The sequence below is a fragment of the Penicillium solitum genome (assembly GCF_028829755.1).
Source record: "Penicillium solitum strain IBT 25940 chromosome Unknown utg000005l_segment0_segment0, whole genome shotgun sequence".
NCBI lineage: Eukaryota > Fungi > Ascomycota > Eurotiomycetes > Eurotiales > Aspergillaceae > Penicillium > Penicillium solitum.
Genome location: NW_027072125.1, coordinates 796,388 through 818,219, shown reverse-complemented (window position 1 = coordinate 818,219; position 21,832 = coordinate 796,388). Strand labels below are relative to the sequence as shown.

Below are 21,832 nucleotides of genomic sequence, written 5' to 3'. Positions count from 1 at the left end.
AAAACCAAGGCGCATAAGTGGAGAGCTCTCTCTTTCGACCCCAATCGAATATGGAAAAATGGCTCGAAGGGGGCCATCGAAACGTCGAGAATTCCCTTTGTATGTTGTATTAGGAAATTTCGCATTTTTTTCAGGGCCGCTTTTCACTTTTTTCCCCCACGCTGCGACCCGTGGATCATGCTGTGGGACAATATCCGTCTCCGTACGAGGTAGATTATACTACTACTCCGTGCACACGGGCGCAATATCAAAATACCATGTCATGGCCAAGTCGATAATCAATTTCGATTTGGAGAAATCGACCGGAGTCACCGTAGCCTGTCATTATTGCTGATCCTTTGAACTCCGTACGGATACGGAGTAGTAGCCAACTCGGTTGTTCCAATAATATAACAGACGTAATGATAATCGGGGATTCACGGTATGTCCGCATATGGTTGCAATTTTGGGGGGGCTGGGAACATGTTTCACGATCTCCCATCCCATCGGATGCAACAACAGACACAATTACCGCAACAACAAGTACTCCGTACCTACAACTAAATCCCATTGTACTACGGAGTATACGGTTTTAATCTACATTTCCCCCTGGCCAACCGCTCATCTCTCCTCGGTCGGACATGTGCTCAATCGTAGCCGCCAGGAATCCCTTCTACACGTGAAGCACGATACCACATACCCAAGCGGGAGAGACAGGAGGATCGGACATTCCTCGCATTTTCGGGCGATCGTGCCGCTGATGCCGTCTGGCTTGGAGGGGTTGATCTGGGGAAGTACCAAAGGATCAATATTCAGTGTGCTGACGACGAGAAGCACGGGCTTTTCCGATCGTATTGTCTTTTTTTTTTCCCCTGCGTCATGCAACAAAATGCCTCAAATTTTTCCTTCTCGTTTTCCGAGTTGATGAAGTTGCCACTCCGGACCGGACCGGGGCAAACTTGGACAAAAATTGAGGCTTGTTAACTATCGTAAAAGGACGGTGAGCACGGTGAAGCCGTGTTTTCTCCGATATCAAAACTGCTGCGTGTAGAGTAAACTGGAGGCTGGCCCTAATGGGGTTTCGGTGCCGAGTTGGTCATCTCCATTGGGGACATTTCTCGGAGTGGACCCTGCGAGTTCGGTGCGTGTGGTTATAGATTTAGGGTGTTCTGGACGTCTTCTAGAAGGCTTCCTTGGAGGTCACCGTACCATGGATGCAATGCAGCTTACTGCGTGAAATTTTTAAAATTTAAAATTTTTTCCTTACCTTTTTTTTTATCCATTTGACGGATGTCGGCACAAACAATAATGTTCATAATAATGGATGATAAGAATAACAGTATCACGTCATGACTCTTATCATGCCGCTTTCGCTATGCCTTTGTTAGACTAACCCAATTGTTCCTACTATTACGCACATACCACCTTGAAAATACTAGTACTCTGTATCCGAAAACGAATACTAAATGAAACCTCCCATTCGGGTAAAGTCCGAATAGCGAGATTACCCCAGTCTCTCCACCAATCACAGTCCTTATAAACAGCTGAGTCAGTTAATTACCGCCGCCCAAGCTCAGGTGCATTTCTTATTGAAATACGTCAAATACGTACGAACTTGTAAATTACACCCGGCTTGGACATGCCGTCTTCTACATTAGCCCTAAGAAAGAAAGAAAAAGTCTGTGTATATACTCCATAGTAGAAGTATGAATATAAACGTCACTACATGTGATGATGAGGACAACACAACCTAATCTCCCTCCCCGTCTAAATGATCTAAATCCAGATCCCGAATCCACAGTAATTACATTGGCATTACTTTTATCGGCATCTACTGGTCAGGTATCGACCAAATATCCTAGCCCGGTCTTGGCTTTCACCTCGCAGCCGTGTACCTACAGTAGCGCAAGTAGCGCGATGGGGGAGACATAGCTCCGTCCAGCAATCAGAAGTCCCCAAATACGCTTAGAAGAGCTCCTACCATCTGAATCAAACCCTCACCGGTGGGCGGACCCACTGAATGATCGCCCGCCTGCCAAAATCGTTCTTTGATTACGGAGTATACACTTACCACATACGGTGTATAATAGTACGCCTAGCTCCGCGTACCTTGTACGGTCAGAACTGGGACTGGTCTCCGAGGACATTTGCCGATCTCAGATCGTGAGGCATTTTCTTGTCGTTTTCTAGCTCATTTCACGCACACACCGACAAGGGTTCACTTTATTATCATCCTTTGGTCTAAACTGCTAGCTGTCCGCGGAGGATCCCCTCCGTCTGACGACGCTACTGTCAATTTTTTTTTCACTTCTCCCAATGTGTATATGCATCCATGGATTTACTGAACTTTGAATAATAATATATCGAGAAAACCAAAGTACCACCGTAAACTGTTCTTAGACAAAGCGCGGTTCGCCAAGCCATCCCAGCTTTTGGTCACCCCAGAATTTGACTGCCCATGGAGAAACAAAGGCCGAGGAGAAATAGGAAAAAAAGAAAAAAAAACGCGGGTTGAAGAGACACTCAATCCCACCCCGTGCACGGGGGTACCTCACCCCAAGGCCGATTTAGGAATAGTCTCATGTGGTTCCCGCACCTGCAGGAGAGCTTTAAGTCTTTTCTTTTTTTTTGAAACGAGAAATATCGTGTCTACCCGTGTTTGAATGGAAATTGAATATAGTCTAGATGCAATATATTAAAAATATCCTTTTGAATTGTACGGAGTAATCTCCAGAGTTGGCGGCTATATGGAGGTCTGATGGAGTTTTTCCCGGGGCGTGGGATGGTGATGGTCATAGCTTGAGAAATGATTATCACCGGGGTGCTCTTTCACCTTCTAGCTACGTAGCATTCTGTATTATTCCAATTGAACAGCCAATTCGAACCCCATGGAATCAATAACTACTTCAACATACGTACCTCGGAAACTCGCCCCCGCGTGTCTGTGCTTTCGAGACTACTGCCCGTTCAGGATTGAATGTCTCGACGTTACCTTAACCAGATAATCCCCCGAATATTGAGGTTTCTCGTTCAGGACACATCATTGGGTCAGTGATTTGGAGATTATATCGGACCCCTCTCGGTCTTGGCTCGCGTGTTGTGTGTTTCTCGCCGAGGTGCAAAAATCGGCCAGCCTCGGTGATCCCGTGTCGAATATGCCCGACTCGGGCGACGCGGCACGCGGGAATTCGGCACGTCACGGTTTCACGTCCAGTCTTTGGGATTGGGGATCCTCAAAGTGATGTGGTCTATATACTCCGTACTATGGTTACATATCAAAAATTTAATTACTCTTAACTCTTCGTTGATTTCTGGCTCACAGTTCCCTGGATCTTCATCCTCATTTCACATGACTTATCGGGTAATTTGTCCCTTTCTTTGTTTATTCATCATTAATTTATCGATGAATCAATTCCTGCACGCCACTAAGTAATAGTGGAAAAAAATTATTTGCCCTAATCAGCCCCATTCACCAACCTGAATCGTGCAAGCTGAATTATTTACCCAGCTATCCTCGACTGAATCGTGTACATCATACATATTATATGTCGAGATCGAATGCTATCTTACACCTTTCTCTTGGCTGCATACAAACCCTGTGTCGATCAGACCCTGGTAATCACATACGGACACGCCTCCCAATACGCACAGTCCACTGTGAAAAGCGAAAATGAACAATGAGCAATATCCTAGAATAAGTCTCCGTCTCTAGCTTCGGGGTTTAACACTTTTAGTCGAGATAACTGCAAATCCGAATCTTTTGAACGATGTTTGAGATTGACCGAGATTGCACGGAGAAATATACTATCCAGGGTAGCTCGTGTGATAACGCACAAAATCACTCTATCTAAACCTTTTCAGGATAGCAATGGTGACATACATCATATTATCCTCCCTAGTTACCGCACGATACCCAAATAAGCAATAAACAAACAACACCCAGACAATTCACACAACCTCAAATCATAATCCAGAACCCATAAGAGACCAGATTACCCCATCCAAGACAGACCAGACCGCATGCTTAGCTAGTCTTCTTCCTCTTCCGGTCGAGATCGACAGGAGAACAAACACCCCACACTCGTTGCACGCGAACCCTCACAACAGGCAAGTCGTATTTTCGGGGGGAGCTCATACAAAGGGATATTTCCCGCGCTTACTACTGGTCCCCGTATAGGGCAGTTGCACATCATTATTTAATTAAAAAACCGGGATTAGCGCGACTTGTGTCCGGTGTCGGGAAGACTTTGTGCTATCTATCTAACCATATTAGATGGGGAAATAACAAATCACTGTTAAAAGACATACGGTCACTTTGTTGTTCTTCCCCCCTTCCCCCTGTGACGCAAGGCAAGTATGCACGTACAACATAATTACCCCGTTCAGTATGGCTCCGGGGTAATACACCCAGTCAAGTAGTTTCGTGGAATATGTACGGATAGTGTTTCCTGTACCCTTGTCCCCTGTGCGAGACGTTATGGGTAGGGTAAGTATCCCGAATTTTTACCCTGTACGCGAAAAAGAAAACAGTCCGATTTGCAATGCACACGCTACCTGTCTCCCCGTGCTGCACTGACGATGTACTCAATAATTGTACTCCGGATGGAGTATCGATATTCCTCTTGGCTGTGTTATATCGATACAATATTGAAATACACAGTGCAGACTGCTTCTCCAGACCGGATTAAACATTACAGTATTTTGTCTCGGACTGGCTGTCACTGCCACTCGGGGCACAAGTGATCGGCGGTGTTCACGATACGTGCTGGCTTTTCTCTAGGATCGGAGGTTATTATGACGAGTATGACGAATTGGATAGAGTATAGCTGTGGCTATTTGCTTCTCTGTTGCTATTGTTAGAAGCAAGATATAAGACTGCCTGCTAGGCTACGAGATATCTCTCCTTCTTTGTATGCACCTGTCGGCAGATCTGCATAGCCACCGTTAAACTCCCCGACCAGTACCGAATATCAATATCTACCGGTGCCTGGTGAAATCTGGGGGCGCAGTCGAAGCTGCATAATATAGGTCAAACCCAGTTTTAGTATGGTTTTGTTGATGTGTTCCAAACCTTACAGATACCGTATACCTGGGGTACTCCTGGGATACTGTACCTGGTCCGGGTATGCCAAGCAAGACAGGGATAGATTCGTGGGGGATGCTGGGGGATCGACATGCTGCCTGGCGTGCAGTGTGTTATTGTCTATACATAGATAACATTCGTCGCGGTGAGTGGATGGACAATGCAGTGATGGCACCAATGTGGGATTAAACTCTGATTGATGATAGACAGGCAAAAGCCAAGATCCAACAACAGAAGGGGAGCGCACTCATGCTCGAGTTTCACTGCTCTGTTTCACTAGAGTTTCTTGGCTACGCTGTATCAACACTGGGCACTGCCCATTTATGAGAGTCAGAGGTTAGAACGGGATGTATGATCGACTTCGCATCCTTGTCCTCATTGTCTTGGAACTATCAATAGTCCGTTATGAGTCGGAGGTTCGATGACATGCATCGGTCAAATACGACTTACTCCATAAGGGAAGATGTCCTGATAGTACAGATCATACCTGAGCATGTATCTAGATAGCACGAAGAGAATAGAAACTAGCGACCAGGAACCATCGACAAGTCTCAAAAATCAATGCGCGCAAATCATCCCGGCTATTGCGTTTCATCCCTGTTTCCTCTAGACATTCGATCTTGGCGCCCAGCGTCAAAAAAAGGAAGACTGACGCTATTCAAATATATTCTTGGCATGCTTCTACAATATTATACGATAGACAACATGATAAAGTCATTGAATGATGTCAAGTCTTTTGCTTATCGCATCAAACACATGCGAGGAATTTCCCCCCCTCCCTTGATCTGCTGATCGCCCTCCTCATGTACCTGTCCACCGACGCCAAGCCACGCCGTGCATCCCTTCCTCCCGCATTATCGTCTTGGCGAGCATTTGGCCTCTGTCCAGCCCCTTTTTTTTCTGTCGAGTCGGCGTGAGGTCATGGAGTCGGGCTTTGGTGATCGTGGGGCGGGGTGGAGAGGAGAGGGGAGTCGACAAGCGCAAGGGTCGTTGTCGGTAATGCTTGTTGTGCTTGCGTCTTGGCGGGGGCAGTGTGCATGCTTGTACGGAGTACGAAGTACTCCATACGTGGAAGTAATGCACATGAGTATGTAGCAATGCGAAATGTAGGGTCGTGCTCCTTATCGGAGGTGTCGTCTGTGAGGGGCGTGGTGCTGTCAGGGGCGCATTTAGATTTGTTTGATGTCGATACGCCGATGCTTGGGCTTACTCTGTCGCTGAGGGATTTTCTCGGGCCAAGACAACGACTGACTGTTTTGCTCATATCTGTATGCTGTATCTTAGGGATTCGGTAGATATTTACTACTAAGGGATCTTGGCTGTAGAACAATGCACAACGGAGAGGTGGAGGATTGGTCCAGCTGACCTCGGGCGTCCTTGGATGTAGTTGCTGCTCTGATGGTTACACTGTATCCTATCTGTATCTTGTGGATGGCGTGCTATTTGACTTATCTGGACGTGGGTATGAGAGTTAATGTGCATGGATTGAATATAAGTTTGTGAGACTTGGTGAAGATTTGATGTAGTGCATAGAAGTTATACATCCTTTGCATGGTTTATAGAACACATATATATATTGACAATCCTTTAGAAGATGGGAAATATTATAGATTAATTGCAGTAGATTTGAACATTCAGGTCTAATCACTGAAAGGAAATATATATCAGTAACATACAATTGCATTTAAATATTGGAAATATATATCAGATTCAATTCTTCAATTACAGATCTCATGCGGCTCCAAATTTTCAAATTTTCAATTGCAATTGCAATTACTATTCTGAAATATATAATATTCAAAAGTGCCCTATGAGCTATCGCTACAACCAGGCTCAGAATCATCAATGCCTACGCTGCTTGACTGTATGAGTTTCAGTATTACTATTACCATTATCACGTTTACTACCATAAGTCTAGAAACAGTCATCCGCATCCATCCCGCATTTTTCCGATCACAAGAAAATGCAGCAAGGAGATAGAGTGATGTCAGGAATCGGAATCCGAACAACGAAACCAGTCATGCCGAGCCGATGACGAGATAGCCCCTTGATGAAATCCGTTGCTCGAGCAACCCATGCCATGCGGTTTCGCATCAAGATTCAAGACCCTGCATCCACGTGGAGAACAAGACTGCAAGGAACAGCTTCAGAAAGTATCAATGTCTCAGATGAAACCAATACGACAGGTATCAGAATGTGATTCTTGATCCGACGGTGCAGGGCACCAATGACCCGGGTATGTGTTTCTCAATCGCAAACTTGGCCCGCCAGCCCGAACAGTGACCCGGCATGAGCACGGCGGGATCGAGCCGTTTGAGATCGGCGACGGTGCTTTGGATTTGGTCCGCGTCGCTTGTGGCGAGATGGAACCCACCGACGACGGCATGGACGGGTACTGATCCACCGGTGAGTTCGACGGCATGTTTGGTGGTGTTGACTACGCCAGCGTGGCTACATCCAGTGAAGACAACGAGACCTTTCCCTAAGGAGATTGTTAGCTCAATAAGGCTGTGAGCGGGTTTTAGGGAGCATGTTACCCTTGAGATTGCAGATGAGGGAACGCTCATCGAGGATGACTTCGTCAGAGAACCAGTCATTCTCATCAGGGTCATATCGCACTGCATTCTCCAGACCTGTCTCGTACGGTGTCACTCGTGGAATCTCCCCAGAGACAAGAAAGAAGTCATCAAGTACGGTGTGTGGCTCGCTTCGCTTGTCGACCACCGCACCTGCGCTTTCAATTTCCTCAAAGGTAGGATCGGCCTCGAGGGAGATGATATGCTCGGGGAGAGCAATGCCTCGGTAGGCGGGTCGGTCTGGGTGCAAGTCCGCGACGAGGTCCTCGGCGTGGCTCTCCGCTCGTTTGGCATCTTTTATCATGCGGATTGCTCGCAGAAGACCACCTGCGGGAATATCAGCCGAACCGAAGAGAATATACGTCAATGTGTCTGTTTTTGCTCAGAATAACGAACCGGAGTGGTCTCGATGCCAATGTGATAGATGAATCATTTCCACAGAGGAGAGATTTGGTCGCAGCCGCTTCACATTTCTCTCCCAAGCCTCCTCTTCAGGACCAGCATCGAAGAGAATAGTGTGCTTCTTATCGCCTTTAGTGGCAGTCTATATGATAGGCTTAATACGAAACCATATCCAAGAGTCCAAGGGCAGAGCATCGCCTTACCACCACAATTGACAAGCCATGTGCTGCGCAACAGACATCTTCCAGCCTCAATTCCTTGCAGGCTTCCCCACGGTCTGTCAATGTGTGCTTTGAGCCCATAGCAATTGACCCCAGATTCCCTGAAATTTGGACAGTACCCGGGGCTGGGGGTGAGAGCGGATCTAGCTCATTGTCGATGATAACAATGGCTTCTAGAGAGTCTACCTCTTCTAAGTTTATGGCCATCTCCATGGAGTCATCACTAGATTGGTAATTAGAGGCTTTGGCTAATTGAGAAGGGGATATAAGAATTACCTGAAAGGATCATGGCGACTATCCAAATTCATTGCAGATACTATGTTGTATACGAAGTACAAAGTACAGACAACAATGGAAGTTGAAGTTTCGAGTTCTCCACAAATGCGGGGGAATCACATTCACCTTTTTCCCCTGAAACTACAAAACTACAAAACTGCAATTAGAAGACTTCAATCGATCTCGGTCTTCTCTTCCTCGTTCTCTCGTCTTCTTGCATCATGCGGTTTTCCCTCGACCGCCTCTTCCTCATCCTTGTCCTGTTCTTCTCCCCCGTCACAGCACTTGGCACATCATGCTTCAAAGTCGTCTCCGCACTGGTTAGCCGACCGGGCTACCTCTTCGATAAATTCCAAAGTGAGATCTGTGATGTTGGATGCCAGCCAACCGTCCCCCACTGGGATCTATGGACGCGCAACAATACCTTTGTCCCCGCCGTCCGCAGTCTGGTGCAGCGCATGAATGTACCCCACAAAGAAGAGGCTCTGTTGAAGATGGGCGACGATGTTGCGCTCAACATCAAGGAAAGCTGTGGACCAATGCTGGGTGGTGGAGTACATATCTGCTCTGATTCGGAGACTCTGGCTGGGTTTGGAAACTGCTTCAAGCGCAATTTCCTCAAGGCTTCGATCAAGCATCTTCCTGCTTTAATCCCAATGGCCTCAGAGGAATCGTGCAAGGAGCAACTAAGGTTCTTGGAGAGTGATGAACTGTGGGATATTACGATTCCTCAGAACATGAGGGATTATGCGAAAGAGTGTGACAGTTTGGGGCCTAATGACCATGATGAATTATGATTTGTGTCTATATTTAACTGTAAATAGTGTTATACATGTAATTAATATCACATATATACTGATTTCACTGCATATCATCTATATCACGGAAATTGAATGCGAGTATATCGGAAATAAAGACATCGCTGAATTCCCCCCGACTCCGACTCCGCGCGGAGCTACCACGGATGACGACAAGCCGAACATCTCCAGGGCTTACTTGACACTCAACACTCAACACACAAAACACAAAACACAACACTTCTCACTACTCTACCTTACACCTCAGATCAGACTCGATTTGATTGCCAACACCACCATGCAGTGATTAGGCATTCGCCTTTCCACAACTTCACATGGCGCACGCGACCTTCCTCCGCTCTCTGCGGCCCACCATCCGTCCCTCATCCTGGCGCCCGCACCGATATGCCCACTCAAGCCAATTCCAACCCTTTGTACCACCGTCACCAAGTTCCCTAGGGAAACCCACAGAAGCAAAGACCTACAAACGAACCATCAAATGGTTACGCCGAATCATCTACGTCTCACTAGCAACAGGCGTCGCATACGGCATTGACAGCCAGTTCTACGCCTCGTCGCTGACCCGAACAGCCCGGACCTTTTCTCTCGGTCTCTTCGTCGCCCTCGACTACAAAATCAACTTCCGCCCAAACCCGCCACTGGCCAGCTCTATTGCTGCTGTGCACGCCCGAAACGCAGAGCGCTTGTCAGATCTGTTGAGGCATAATGGCGGTCTCTACTTGAAGATGGGACAGGCGATTGCGATGCAATCTGCCATCCTGCCACCTGAGTTCCAGCATATGTTCGCCCGCATGTTTGATGATGCGCCTCAGAATGACTGGAAGGACATCGAGAAGGTCATCCGTGAAGATTTTGGGAAGTCGCCCGAGGAGGTATTCGGGATCTCGTTTACCGGTGCCCCCGACAAGGGTGTCATGGAGCGCAAAGCCCGAGCCAGTGCCAGTGTTGCCCAGGTCCACTGGGCTCGTCTACAGGATGGCAGGGAGGTCGCCATCAAAATTCAAAAACGGGAGATCGTGCAGCAATTGGCATGGGATCTTTGGGCTTTCAAGTGAGTTTGTCCGAGTTTGAGCCGCGAGAGGATGTTATGCTGACATTGAAACCAATAGAGTCGTGACCTTTATCTACAGCAAAGTGTTCGACATCCCCTTCTACAGTCTCGTTCCCTACATCAGTGAAAGACTATCGCTCGAAACAGACTTCGTAAATGAAGCAGATAACTCGGAAAACATGGCTAAACTAGTGGCCGGTGAACCTCGTCTGCGCGATCGCGTGTACATCCCTCGTGTATACCGCGAACTGAGCTCGAAGCGTGTCATGACCGCCGAATGGGTAGAAGGCGTCCGGCTCTGGGACAAAGACGCCATCACGCGGCCCTGGCGCGGCGGCTGGCGCCAGGGAAGTCCAGGCTGTCACGGTACACCGCTTGACCAACCCGAGACGAAATCTGCAGAGCAAAGCCTGCGCGCGTCGAGGACCAAACCAGAGCGCGACTACTGGCGAGGCCGCAACAACCGCGGCGGACTGGGACTGTCTCTCAAGGACGTGATGACGACTATGGTAGACCTGTTCTCTGCCCAGATGTTCCTGTGGGGATACGTCCACTGCGATCCGCACCCGGGTAACATCTTCATCCGCCGCAAGCCGTCCGGAGAGCCAGAGCTGGTTCTGATCGACCACGGCCTGTACATCCACATGGAACCGGGATTCCGACACCAATACGCGCGCTTCTGGAAAGCGCTCCTCACCTTCGACAATCGCACGCTGAGCGAGATTGTCAAGGGCTGGGGCGTGAACAACCCGGATTTCTTCGCGTCCGCAACATTAATGCGTCCCTACAGTGGCGGGGACAGGTCTACGCAGCGCGGTCTCCAGGGCCTGAGCAAGTCACAGCGTGCAGAGCGAAACTACGAGATGCAGCAGGCCATGCGCAAGGCGATCCGCAATATGCTGGGTGATGAAACCAAGTGGCCGCAGGAGTTGATCTTCATCGGTCGCAATCTGCGCATCGTCCAAGGGAATAATCAGTTCCTGGGCTCCCCGGTGAACCGCGTTAAGATCACTGGTATCTGGGCTTCGCGTGCGCTTATCGAGTCCCCGGATCTGCCGCTGGCCGAGAAGATCCGGAACATCGGTCGTCATTTTATCTTCCGCATGGTACTGTTTAGTAGTGATATCTTCTTCTATTTCACCAAGGTGCGACAGTTCTTGAAGCTGGGTGGTGGTATGGAGGATGATATCGAGGCTCAGATGCAGAATATGGCCAAGGATATGGGGGTTGAGCTTAACCACAGCGTCTTCGAGGGATAGACTGCCTCTGGTCTCATAGAATAATGTGGATGGAAGATTTGATGTAGAATATGTGTATACTGTCTGCGTCTATCTAGAAAAATCTCCCAAATAATGACACTCTCCTTATGATTGACACTCCTCACTGTTGGCTGATATGTATATATATATCCTCCTATGTCTTACCCTCTGCATCAAAATCAACATAAATCCACTCATCACCACCATCACTACCCCTAGACCCTATCAAATCCCCCAACCTCCCAAGCCTAGCAAGATACGCAGCCCCCGTATCCGCCCACACCTGATACTCACAAACCGCCAACCTCCCCTCCCCACTCCCATTCTCATCAATAGCAAGCTTAATACGATAGACGAACGTCTCATCCCACGCCTGTCGCGTCTCTTTCCAGATGAACGTGGCGGATCCGCGCAACGAAACAGCCATGCAACTTGCATCAACCACCCAGTTCTCATCGGGCTCGAAGACCATGTTATCGATAGACAACAAGGAGGAGATAAGTTCGAAGTATTTTGCTATCCCATCTTGGCCGGTGAATGGTCGGCCTAGGAATGGGGCTAATTGGGGGAGACCGTGTTCGTGGACTAGGGGTTTTGGAGAAGTTGTAAATGTCGAGAGGAGGTTGTCGGGGTTTGGATTTGGGTTTGTTAGAGCTGACAGGAAAGCATGAACTGGGTTTAGGAGGTCTGCGCGTGTTGTCATGTTGGGATTGTTTTTGTTTTGGAGGTGTAGATGTGGGATATATATAAATGCGGGTTTGATATCCTGGTGCTGGAGGTGAGTATTGACATCAATATGACGTTGATATATATTTGTTGATATATCAATGCTACTGTTTATGTATGCAATATCAAAACAACCATCTATACTTGGGCAAGAGTCGGGATCAATCATTGGGATATCAGAATTTTGGTAGATAGTTCACGACTGTTTTCCATCTATTTGCCCAGACGAGCTTCGCCCCCGAAAGGGAAACAGATGTAGAGGAAGACACAAATCAAAGGCCCACAGTAGAACTCCAGCGTCGGCTTTCATAGCCTTCGCTTGATGGAAAGGATGAAAACACGAGAAAGAGAAAAGGAAGAAAATAGAAAGAAAGAAACACCGAGTCCCCAAAGAATAATACATTTCCGCTCCAGCCCAGCTCTCAAACGTTCCCCAGGCTCACTGTCGCCAGGACTTGCCGCAGTTCAGACACGTACAGAACAGAGTCATCGGTTCATCAGCCGCGCGAGTCTGAGCCTCGGTGTAGGTAACCTTGCGCTGACCACACTTTCCGCACTGCAAGCTCTTACTGATACTGCGTTCCTGCTGGGCAACCATAGCCTTGTCCATATTCTCCTTCTGAATCTTGGCATCCGCCTCACGCTGCTCAACGGAGCGCAGCTCGTCGTGCGTCATGCGCACAAATTGGTCAGCGGTAATTTCTCCCTCGACAACGCGCACCCGCAGCTTTGGGTTCGACTTGTTCTTCAGGTTCTGGAAAAGACTGCGGATCTTCGTGCGGTATTCCTCCTTCGTCTCCGGTCCAAGGTACTTGTAGGTGGAGATCTCCACTGCAATGGCGCGCGATAGAACAATCTTCGGAGACTCGGTTGATCCAACACACAGTCCATCGTACATCAGCCCCGTGCAGCTGTCACGCACTCGGTTTCCGGTGTGATTGATCTCCGCCCCGTCTGCCTTCCAGGTTCGCTTATCCGGAGGCACGGATAGCTTCGACGCCTTGTCTGAGGGTGTAGCAGCGGCTGGGGTGGACGCTCCTGTACCGTTTTGCGCTGGTCGTGGAGATCCGCTCGAGCCACGACTGGCTGCTGTACCACCGCCCTGTTTCTGCTTATTCACCTCGGTCCGCCACTTGGAGACGATCTCGCTGGAGAGCCGTGCGACTTCGGGAGTCTTGCTTTGCTTGAACTTGTTAACGATGATTCCGATGCGCGTCTGTCGGAGGAGGTCTTCGGTTGCCCGGACGCCGGTTTGGATGTCCTTCAGGAGACCCAAAATCACAGCTGAAGACTCGTTCGATGTCGCGGCTTTGCCCAGGGCCTTGGCCTTAGCTTCGATCTCTTTGGCGTCCATGGCCATGTTGTGCGGGGTAGAGGGATAACGCGATCGGAGTGCGTAACGGGGTCAATGGAGGACCGGGTGAGAAAGTTCTAGGAGACCTATAAGCCACAACTGTCAGCATGTCATCTCAAAAGCTTAGAAGGCAGGGTCTTTATAAGCCCCGGATGCCGGCGCATTCTGCAGAACCACGCCATGCACATTTGTCCCTTTGGGGTCACAGATCATGGAGCACATATGCTTTCAGCAAATGTCACACGAAACATGGCCATCAAAATACCCCGTTATAGAGACTCATGCGGCGGAAGGTGGTACGCTGTCAATTTGCACGTGTCCACCTTCTCCCTCATTTGCTCTCGGAAACTCGACCAAAACAAACAAAAAAGCTTGGAAATAATGACATGAGAGCCGTTATACACATTGCGCCATAAAAAACAATGGGGAATTGCGCAGAAGCAAGATGTAGTGAGGGGTGTTCTGCGCGGGCACTCACCTAGAGATAATTCACGGTCGCGTCAACGGTATAGTGTTGCGAGATGGGACCGGTAAAGAATACAAAGAGCGGAAAGGCGACGGTAATGGAAGCGCCAGTAGTGACGGGTATGGTAGATGGGGTATGTCAAAGCCGACGAGGTAAAGGGAATTTGATGAGCTGCGATGTCCGAGGTTTGCGCCAAGCCTCGCATTCCATTTTCGGAAATTATTTTCCCTTCAATTTATATGCAGTTTTGTATCTACAACTACTTGCTGAATTTTCGTAAATTTATAATTGTTTGAATGGTCCTGCTTGTCCAGATATGTATTCCATCTATATGGTTGTGTAGCTTCCGAAGAAAACAGGAAGAGTCCATGGCTATGCAAACAGAATGCGGATCAAAGCAAAAGGAAATTATGTGCAGCTAGGGTTTCATCATTGTAGATTGGGGGTATAACAAATGGGGGTCTTTTTGAAGGTAAAGCGTAAGCGTCGTCAGTCAGATCCTCATACCCGAAGCTTGTGAGTGGCCGTGGACACAGAAAGGGACCATGGATGGCCAGGAGGACACCAATAAGCCAAGGGCGCGGGTCGCAGCCATTGGTGATATCAACGTGGCATTGGATCCATGATCCGTCCGTGATGGAAGGCAGGTACTGATGGGAGTGACAATTGTCCAACAGCTCCAGAGGTTTAGATAGCCGTCTTGCCCAGAACATCGGCCAGGTCATCGACGTCCTGGTCCTCTCTCTGAGCAACCTTCTCTTCCTCAGCAAGCTCGGCATCCTTGAGGTCCTTCTCAGCCTTGGCCTCTTCCTCCTCTTCCTCGTCTTCTTCTTCCTCCTCTTCTTCCGAATCTTCCTCCTCGAGTTCATCCAACTCATCAACACCCCAGCTATCCTCGGGGTCCTCGTCGGTGCCGTGCTCCTCCTGTCGAGCCTCCAAGAGCTCACGCAGGTCAACGATGTTAGGGTCATCCTCGGAGAAGATGTTTCCGTTGAGCTCAATGCGACGGAGGCTGGGAAGCGCGGTCTTGGCTGCGTGGGTGAAGCTCTTGACGGCTTCCGCCTTCATCTCGTTGTACTGTAGACGCAGAGTCTGGAGCTTCTGGTTCTTGTTCGCGGCCAAAGCCTGGGCAACCTTCACACCACCACGGGCAGAGAGCAGACAGTCGCCAACACCAAGCTCGCGCAGAGAGGGCCAGCCAGACAAGGCGTTTGACAGAGCAGTGGAGCCCACATTGGTAAAAGTGTTGTCCTGCAGATCGAGAACCTCCAGGGAATGCGCGTGGTAGAGACCCTGGGTCAACAAGTGAGATACACCCTCCGATCGGATACCGTTCTGTGTCATCTTGACCGACTTCAGGCCGGCGGCGTGGGCCTTGTAGGCCCGAGCCCATGCCTCCATACTGCCGTTCTCCAAGCGGTTACGTCCGCAGACAACACTCTCTAGCAGCGCAACCTCCTCGCCACAGTTGCGAGCTTCCTCTTTGCGCTCAGCCAGCTTTGATAGCGCATCGGCGACCTGAGATCCGGCAGCAGGGCCGAGTCCATTGTTGTTCAGAATGAGGTGGCGGAGGGGCACGTGGCGGGAGAGGAATTCGATAAGCGGGGCCTGTGTTCTAAGACCAAAAGCATTGTCGTTAAGGTTAACGGTGTGGACGGTCGAGATCTTGAGAATGGCGTTCAGGAGCGAGTTCAAAGCAGTGGGGATTTCAGTCAGGAGACGACCGGTGAAGATGTCGTCGAGGTAGGCGGCTTCGAGGCACTTTTGAGTCTGCAAGACCTCGGCAAGGCGCTTAGAGGCCTCAATGCCCAGGGTGTTTCCACCGAGACGGATTTCAGTGTAGTCGGTGTTGTCAATCAAGGGCTGAATGTGCGCATTCATGTCCTCGGCGCTGTCGAGCTTGAGGACCTTGCCCTCGAGGGAGAAGACTTTGAGAGGGGCCATGGCGGGGTAGTTGTTGAAGTGGGATATTGAGATAAGAAAAAGAAATAAAATAGGATAAGCGTGAGGTCAATGGCAGACAATATCCCAGCAATGAGGAGACCCAAGTAGACCCAAGGATAGAAAGAAAGAAAACCGAAACAGTCTGTAGTGTAGCAGAAAAGGAGGCGACCCCGAAGAGGCAAGTTTGTTGATAACAAAAAAAAATAATAACTACGGCGTAGCATAGAGACCAGTTACGCTACGCGCGCCATTAATAATGTCCGATGGTGTCAGCCCTGGAGGTCACCTGTAAGGACTTGTTCCCAACTCTCGTACTTAACACTCCCTTTCTGTCTTTCGTTTACTTCAAATATTCATCAAGCACATCTGCATATCCATCACAATGTCCTGGCTCTTCGGTTCCTCAAATGGTAAGCACCAATGTCTCTTTCCATCTACCTAACCCGAATACTTGCGCAATGCGCCGGTCCTATATATCGGAGAAAGACCTTGACCCTTGCTTACACATTGCTTCACAGAGAAAAGCGCCGCTGCCCCTGAGCAAGCGCCCGCTCAGCCTGCCCAGTCCGAGAAGCCCAAGGTACGACCCGATACTACCGGACGAACAAGTGCAAGCGATTAATAATGCCTTCATTCTAGCCCTGCTGCGTCTGCAAACCCGAGAAGACCGCTCGTGATGACTGCATGCTTTTCTCCAAGTCCGACAACCCTGAGCAGGAGTGCAAGTCCACCATTGAGCAGTACAAGACTTGCATGGCCGGATTTGGCTTCAAGGTCTAGACTCGATCTCTGACCGAATGGCCTCGGTTGTACTATCACTATACAACATTGTACAATATAGCATTCATTGGCGGGAGTTTCTTGTTTTCTTTGGATATCGTCTGTTTTTAGGGCATGTTTGCTCGTGTGTGACATATTAGAATCTAGAGTTTGGGCTCCAGATGACAGGGATGAGTTTCCCAATACAACATCTCACCTTTTAAAGAACGAATGTCAAATCGAATCAATCATATTAATAAAGTAACCTAGCAGCTATACTGCCTCATTTTGGATAATCACATAATATGGGGTATCACTGAAAATCATACAGCCATCCACCTAGGCAAACAATCACTGCTTCTTTTTCTGGCTTTCCTCTTCGTTCGCCTGCCGACTGATCTGCCGACATTGGGTATATAGTTTCCACATACACCACATATAGGAAATCCCGAACCCACCTGCTCCGATCAGGGCATTCAAGACTACCCAAAGATCTGGCTTTCCGGGCGGCGGAGGCACGTATGCCTCAAGGATATGCCAGGCAATCATGGCCAAATAGAAACCAAAGTGTAGGAGAGTTGTGAGAGTGCCGGGCTCGAAGTGAGCATTGGAGTCTTCAGGGGATGCCCGACTTCGGTAGGTCTCGAAAGAAGTAGGAGGCAAGCCGAGGAGATAGGCCCAAAGCAAAGTCATAACTATGTAAGGAACGCGGAGCTCGTCGCGCTTAAGGAGGGGGTACATGGTCCACGAGCCAAGCACGTTGGCCCAGCCCACCCAGGCGCGTGTTTCTTTGCTCAGTCCACCGTTACCAGCAAGTAGTAGAGTCATTGGTAGCAGAGGCAGCAACACACTCTTTTCATGGACTTGGAAAGAGAACAAGAAGAATCCCCAGGAGACGGCAGAGAGGGCCGGAAGGAGAAGCGAGGCCCGGGGGTGGCGGAAGATGATAGCACAGGGAACAACGATTGATGCCAATGTGGCACCAAGCGATGCTCGCTGCAACAACGTAGCATCAAAGCGGGTAAGTTTGTAGAAAGTGTGAATGGCGCACCAAGCGTTGGCAACTTTGTCCTCGAAGAGCCCACGCGCAAAGGGGAACACCCGATGAATGATCTGCGTGAGTTGGAATAATAGGCCATATGTAACAGAGTCCTTGTCCATCTGGATAGGAAGTGCCTGCAACAGAGGTGGCACTGGAGAAGATGCAAATGCCTTTCGAGCTTCGACATTGGAGGCACCAACCATAAGAGGGGCCAACAGCAAAGCAAAAGTAGCTAATGTGATGAGGGCTATGCTCACAAGGCGGGGGATGTTAATCCGAGGGAATGTGCAGACACCGAGAAGATAGGCGAACATGACTGGTGCATAGTACAACGCCATCTGTTTGAATCCCAGTGCACCAACGAAGAAAATGCAAGCCCAGAGCATACGTCCCGCCAAGATAGCGTCCAAGCTCGCAACTACCAATCCCAACATGACTGTGTTATATTGGAAATGGCCATGGTCAATGAGGATATTCGAGGGCTGAAGGAGGATTGCCACGAGAGCAATTGAGGCGGACCATGCATGAACACCCTGCATCCGAGTGTAGCGGCGGAGGAAATTGACCACGGCCGGGATGAAGACGAAGTATTCAGATACAACAACGGTGGCGCGCATGTACACTTTCAAACGGGGGTCCTCAAAACCTCGGGAGGCATCCAAGGCGAACCAGGTTGGGTCAAAGGCGGAGCCACTAGACAGGCCGCAAGGTCAGCAGGAGGCCATGATAATTCGGCAATGAATGGCAGATAGGGATATATACATCTTTCCGAGCAGCCAGCTGTGATATGCGGTCAATGGTGGATAATCCAGACCCCAATATTGCAGATCGTATGTGTACCACTTCGCCAAAGGCAGATGTGTGGTAATTTCCATCCAATGCCTCTGTGCTTCAAAATCACCATGCATCGGGGGAACCTGGAAGCCTAAATGGGGTCAATTATTGGATACACCTCGAAAGAGAGACAATGTCGCATACCAGAGTAACCCCATAAGCTCACAGCCCATCGGAACAGGCCAACGGCCATGAGGACAAGTGGTAGGATCAGCCATTGAGACACACCGGCCCGAGCAGCCCACAAAAATGAGACCAGTGGAAATGCTGGAGACTGCTTCCCCTCGCCTAGATCCAATATCAAGTTATTGTTGGAGCCGGGAGAGATCGCAACCTTTCTCTTCTTGCGGGGGCGGTGCGAGGAGGGTGTCGGAGGGGCCATCACGATAAAGGCCAAAAGGGGAACTTTATTCCCATTGACCGAGTTAAAGAAAAGTCGGAACAGTGTCTGAACGAGTTGAAGTGATAGTAGAAGAATTGACGTAGTATGTTGTACAACGTAGACAAAAGCAGAAGATACCGCCAATTGACACGCGATTGTGAGTCGTCAACAGCCACTGGACAGGTACCCACATCGTCTTGAGACTAAGTGCCTGTTCTAACCATATTGGGAAGGCGGAGTGGTTCTGCCAGCCTCTGAATTTTTTTTTCAGAAATTTTTCCTTATCAGAGCTGCTGGTCCCCCAGCTCTTCACTTTTTTTTTCTTCTTCTTCCCATCCTCTCTACTTCCTTTTCTCATTCCCCTTTCAAAAAAGCAGTCTGTTTCAGGTTGCTTTCTTTATCTCATCTCTTGAATACTCAAGAGATATCTATACACACTAACTAACGCAGTCGCGTGGGTTTTATCTCGTAAGTTCGTTCGGATACTCTGAGGGCTTCTTTATTACTCTGAGGGCTGTGGGCTTGATATACATCTATTCTGTGGGCTCTGTGGGACATTTTCCTCGTGGGTTACATATTCTAGACAGTATTGGCTGTCGGTTGCTTGTGGGCTTGAAAACTTGTCCGTCCGTGGGTAGTGGGTTAACGTCCAGCTGTGATTTAGTTCACTTCTGGCAGTTCTTCTGAGGGCTGTTGTTCCATTTTACACATCCAAAACACGGGTGCTTTGAGGGATCGTGGGCTTTGCCGCACATACTACAAGAATTTCACTTGTCACTACAGTATGTGCCACCCTACCCAAGCTACAAGCCTGCCTCCAAGCCCTCTCCACCCATGAGTCCCCTCAATTTTATCAAAGAGCAAAGGCTAACATTTTATTTCGCCTCCAGTTCAAAATGTCCAAGACATCTACCAAGGGTGCCGATAAGGCCAGCAAGGCCAGCAAGGCCTTGAACAAGGTCAAGGATGCCGGTGTCACCAAGGCTTCCCAGTCCCCCGCTGCCAAGAGCAAGGCCGTTGCCAGCAAGGTCGCCTCTAAGGAGAAGGCCTCAAAGAAGAACAAGAAGAAGGAGCCTACTCCCAGCTCCTCCGAGTCTGAGTCCGAGTCTGATGAGGACATGAAGGATGCTTCCTCCAGCTCTGAGTCCGAGTCTGAGTCTGAGGAGGAGAAGCCCGCCCCCAAGAAGGCCGAGAAGAAGGTCGCTGCCAAGGCTGAGTCTTCCGACTCTTCCGACTCTGACTCTGAGTCTTCCGAGTCCGAGGAGGAGAAGCCCGCTCCCAAGAAGGCCGAGAAGAAGGTCGCTGCCAAGGCTGAGTCTTCCGACTCTTCCGACTCTGACTCTGACTCTTCCGAGTCTGAGGATGAGAAGCCCGCCCCCAAGAAGACCGAGAAGAAGGCCGAGTCTTCCGACTCTTCTGACTCTGAGTCCTCTGAGTCCGAGGCCGAGGCCAAGAAGGCTTCTTCCGACTCCGAGTCTGGTTCCGACTCTGACAGCTCTGACTCCGACTCTGACTCCGAGGAGACCCCTGTCTCCAAGAAGCGCAAGGCCGATGAGGAGCCTGCTGCCACTGCCAAGAAGTCCAAGACCGAGGAGGTCCCCGAGGGTGCTGTCGCCAACTTGTTCATTGGTAACCTGTCCTGGAACGTCGATGAGGAGTGGCTCCAGCGTGAGTTCTCCGAGTTCGGTGAGCTCTCCGGTGTCCGCATTGTCACCGACCGCGAGACTGGCCGCTCCCGTGGCTTCGGCTACGTTGAGTACAACAGCGCCGCCGATGCCGCTAAGGCCATGGAGGCCAAGAAGGGTACCGATCTTGATGGCCGCACCATCAACCTCGACTACGCCGCTCCCCGTCAGGCCAACCCCCCTGCCGACCGCTCCCAGGATCGTGCTCGCTCCTACGGTGACCAGACCAGCCCCGAGAGTGACACTCTCTTCGTTGGCAACCTTCCCTTCAGCGCCACTGAGGATGCTCTCCACGAGGTCTTCGGCGCCCAGGGCTCCGTTCTCGGAATCCGTCTCCCCACTGAGCAGGAGACCGGCCGCCCCAAGGGCTTCGGTTACGTTCAGTTCTCTTCCATCGATGAAGCCAAGGCTGCCCACGGTGCTCTCAACGGCCACGAGCTCGAGGGCCGTGCTATCCGTCTTGACTTCTCTACCCCCCGCCCTGCCGGTGGTGACCGTGGTGGCTTCGGCGGCCGTGGTGGTGGTCGTGGTGGTGGCCGTGGTGGCTTCGGTGGTCGCGGCGGCGGCGGTGGTTTCGGTGGACGCGGTGGTGGTGGTCGCGGTGGTGGCCGTGGTGGCTTCGGCGACCGTGGCGGCCGTGGTGGTGCCCTCAACAAGGGTAAGGGCTCCATCCCCGAGTACAAGGGTACCAAGGTCACCTTCTAAGCTTGAGGTTCTTTCCTGCATACGTTTGATTTCCGCAACATATTGGTGTCCATGGGTCTCAGGTTTTCTTTGAGAGGAAAAAAGTTCGTGTTTAATTACGTGTAATATGATCTTAGCTAGCTCAGGTATCTTTAATTTGATACATTTCAATTTTCATTTTGGTCAACTTAACCTGCTTCTTTCATCTTTGTTTGTGTAACTGTCGGTGAGTATATTGCCACTGGATGCCGCCTTCCCCGCAATATTCTTTGTTTTGGCTACCAAGTACAT

General features: G+C 49.8%; 9 protein-coding genes across 9 annotated transcripts; 4 read left to right on the top strand and 5 right to left on the bottom strand.

Moving 5' to 3' along the window:
* Positions 1-7,251: 7,251 nt before the first annotated feature.
* On the bottom strand, positions 7,252-8,550 carry N7455_007912 (MBL fold metallo-hydrolase; the record flags this gene model as incomplete). Its single annotated transcript, XM_065605758.1, has 5 exons — positions 7,252-7,544; positions 7,600-8,010; positions 8,035-8,182; positions 8,244-8,509; positions 8,538-8,550. The coding sequence occupies 5 exons, from the start codon at positions 8,548-8,550 to the stop codon at positions 7,252-7,254; spliced, it is 1,131 nt and encodes a 376-aa protein (XP_065460707.1).
* A 208-nt stretch (positions 8,551-8,758) lies between these two features.
* Positions 8,759-9,334, top strand: N7455_007911 (uncharacterized protein; the record flags this gene model as incomplete). The annotated part of the gene is made up of 1 exon (XM_040961022.2): positions 8,759-9,334. One exon carries the CDS (start codon positions 8,759-8,761, stop codon positions 9,332-9,334), a length of 576 nt encoding a protein of 191 aa, XP_040808541.2.
* A 335-nt stretch (positions 9,335-9,669) lies between these two features.
* N7455_007910 (ABC1 kinase family protein) lies at positions 9,670-11,665 on the top strand (the record flags this gene model as incomplete). The annotated part of the gene is made up of 2 exons (XM_040961045.2): positions 9,670-10,406; positions 10,465-11,665. The coding sequence occupies 2 exons, from the start codon at positions 9,670-9,672 to the stop codon at positions 11,663-11,665; spliced, it is 1,938 nt and encodes a 645-aa protein (XP_040808505.2).
* Positions 11,666-11,819: 154 nt separating this feature from the next.
* N7455_007909 (uncharacterized protein) lies at positions 11,820-12,368 on the bottom strand (the record flags this gene model as incomplete). The annotated part of the gene is made up of 1 exon (XM_040961050.1): positions 11,820-12,368. The coding sequence occupies one exon, from the start codon at positions 12,366-12,368 to the stop codon at positions 11,820-11,822; it is 549 nt and encodes a 182-aa protein (XP_040808529.1).
* A 462-nt stretch (positions 12,369-12,830) lies between these two features.
* N7455_007908 (transcription elongation factor DST1) lies at positions 12,831-13,751 on the bottom strand (the record flags this gene model as incomplete). Its single annotated transcript, XM_040961051.2, has 1 exon — positions 12,831-13,751. The coding sequence occupies one exon, from the start codon at positions 13,749-13,751 to the stop codon at positions 12,831-12,833; it is 921 nt and encodes a 306-aa protein (XP_040808552.1).
* A 1,147-nt stretch (positions 13,752-14,898) lies between these two features.
* N7455_007907 (GTPase-activating protein RNA1) lies at positions 14,899-16,155 on the bottom strand (the record flags this gene model as incomplete). Its single annotated transcript, XM_040961046.2, has 1 exon — positions 14,899-16,155. The coding sequence occupies one exon, from the start codon at positions 16,153-16,155 to the stop codon at positions 14,899-14,901; it is 1,257 nt and encodes a 418-aa protein (XP_040808519.2).
* A 293-nt stretch (positions 16,156-16,448) lies between these two features.
* N7455_007906 (copper metallochaperone COX17) lies at positions 16,449-17,131 on the top strand. Its single transcript, XM_040961011.2, has 3 exons — positions 16,449-16,565; positions 16,674-16,735; positions 16,795-17,131. Exons 1-3 carry the CDS (start codon positions 16,538-16,540, stop codon positions 16,933-16,935), a joined length of 231 nt encoding a protein of 76 aa, XP_040808502.1. The 5' UTR covers positions 16,449-16,537; the 3' UTR covers positions 16,936-17,131.
* Positions 17,132-17,265: 134 nt separating this feature from the next.
* On the bottom strand, positions 17,266-19,172 carry N7455_007905 (dolichyl-P-Glc:Man(9)GlcNAc(2)-PP-dolichol alpha-1,3-glucosyltransferase ALG6; the record flags this gene model as incomplete). The annotated part of the gene is made up of 3 exons (XM_040961000.2): positions 17,266-18,649; positions 18,719-18,881; positions 18,935-19,172. 3 exons carry the CDS (start codon positions 19,170-19,172, stop codon positions 17,266-17,268), a joined length of 1,785 nt encoding a protein of 594 aa, XP_040808504.2.
* An 896-nt stretch (positions 19,173-20,068) lies between these two features.
* Positions 20,069-21,562, top strand: N7455_007904 (putative nucleolin protein Nsr1; the record flags this gene model as incomplete). The annotated part of the gene is made up of 1 exon (XM_040961031.2): positions 20,069-21,562. One exon carries the CDS (start codon positions 20,069-20,071, stop codon positions 21,560-21,562), a length of 1,494 nt encoding a protein of 497 aa, XP_040808533.2.
* Between the last annotated feature and the right edge of the window lie 270 nt (positions 21,563-21,832).

Coding starts and splice junctions, on each gene's coding strand:
- N7455_007906 (XM_040961011.2), top strand. CDS start 16,538: ATGTCCTGGCTCTTCGGTTCCTCAAATG. Junction 16,566..16,673: donor GCTCTTCGGTTCCTCAAATG/GTAAGCACCAAT, acceptor ATTGCTTCACAG/AGAAAAGCGCCGCTGCCCCT. Junction 16,736..16,794: donor CCCAGTCCGAGAAGCCCAAG/GTACGACCCGAT, acceptor CCTTCATTCTAG/CCCTGCTGCGTCTGCAAACC.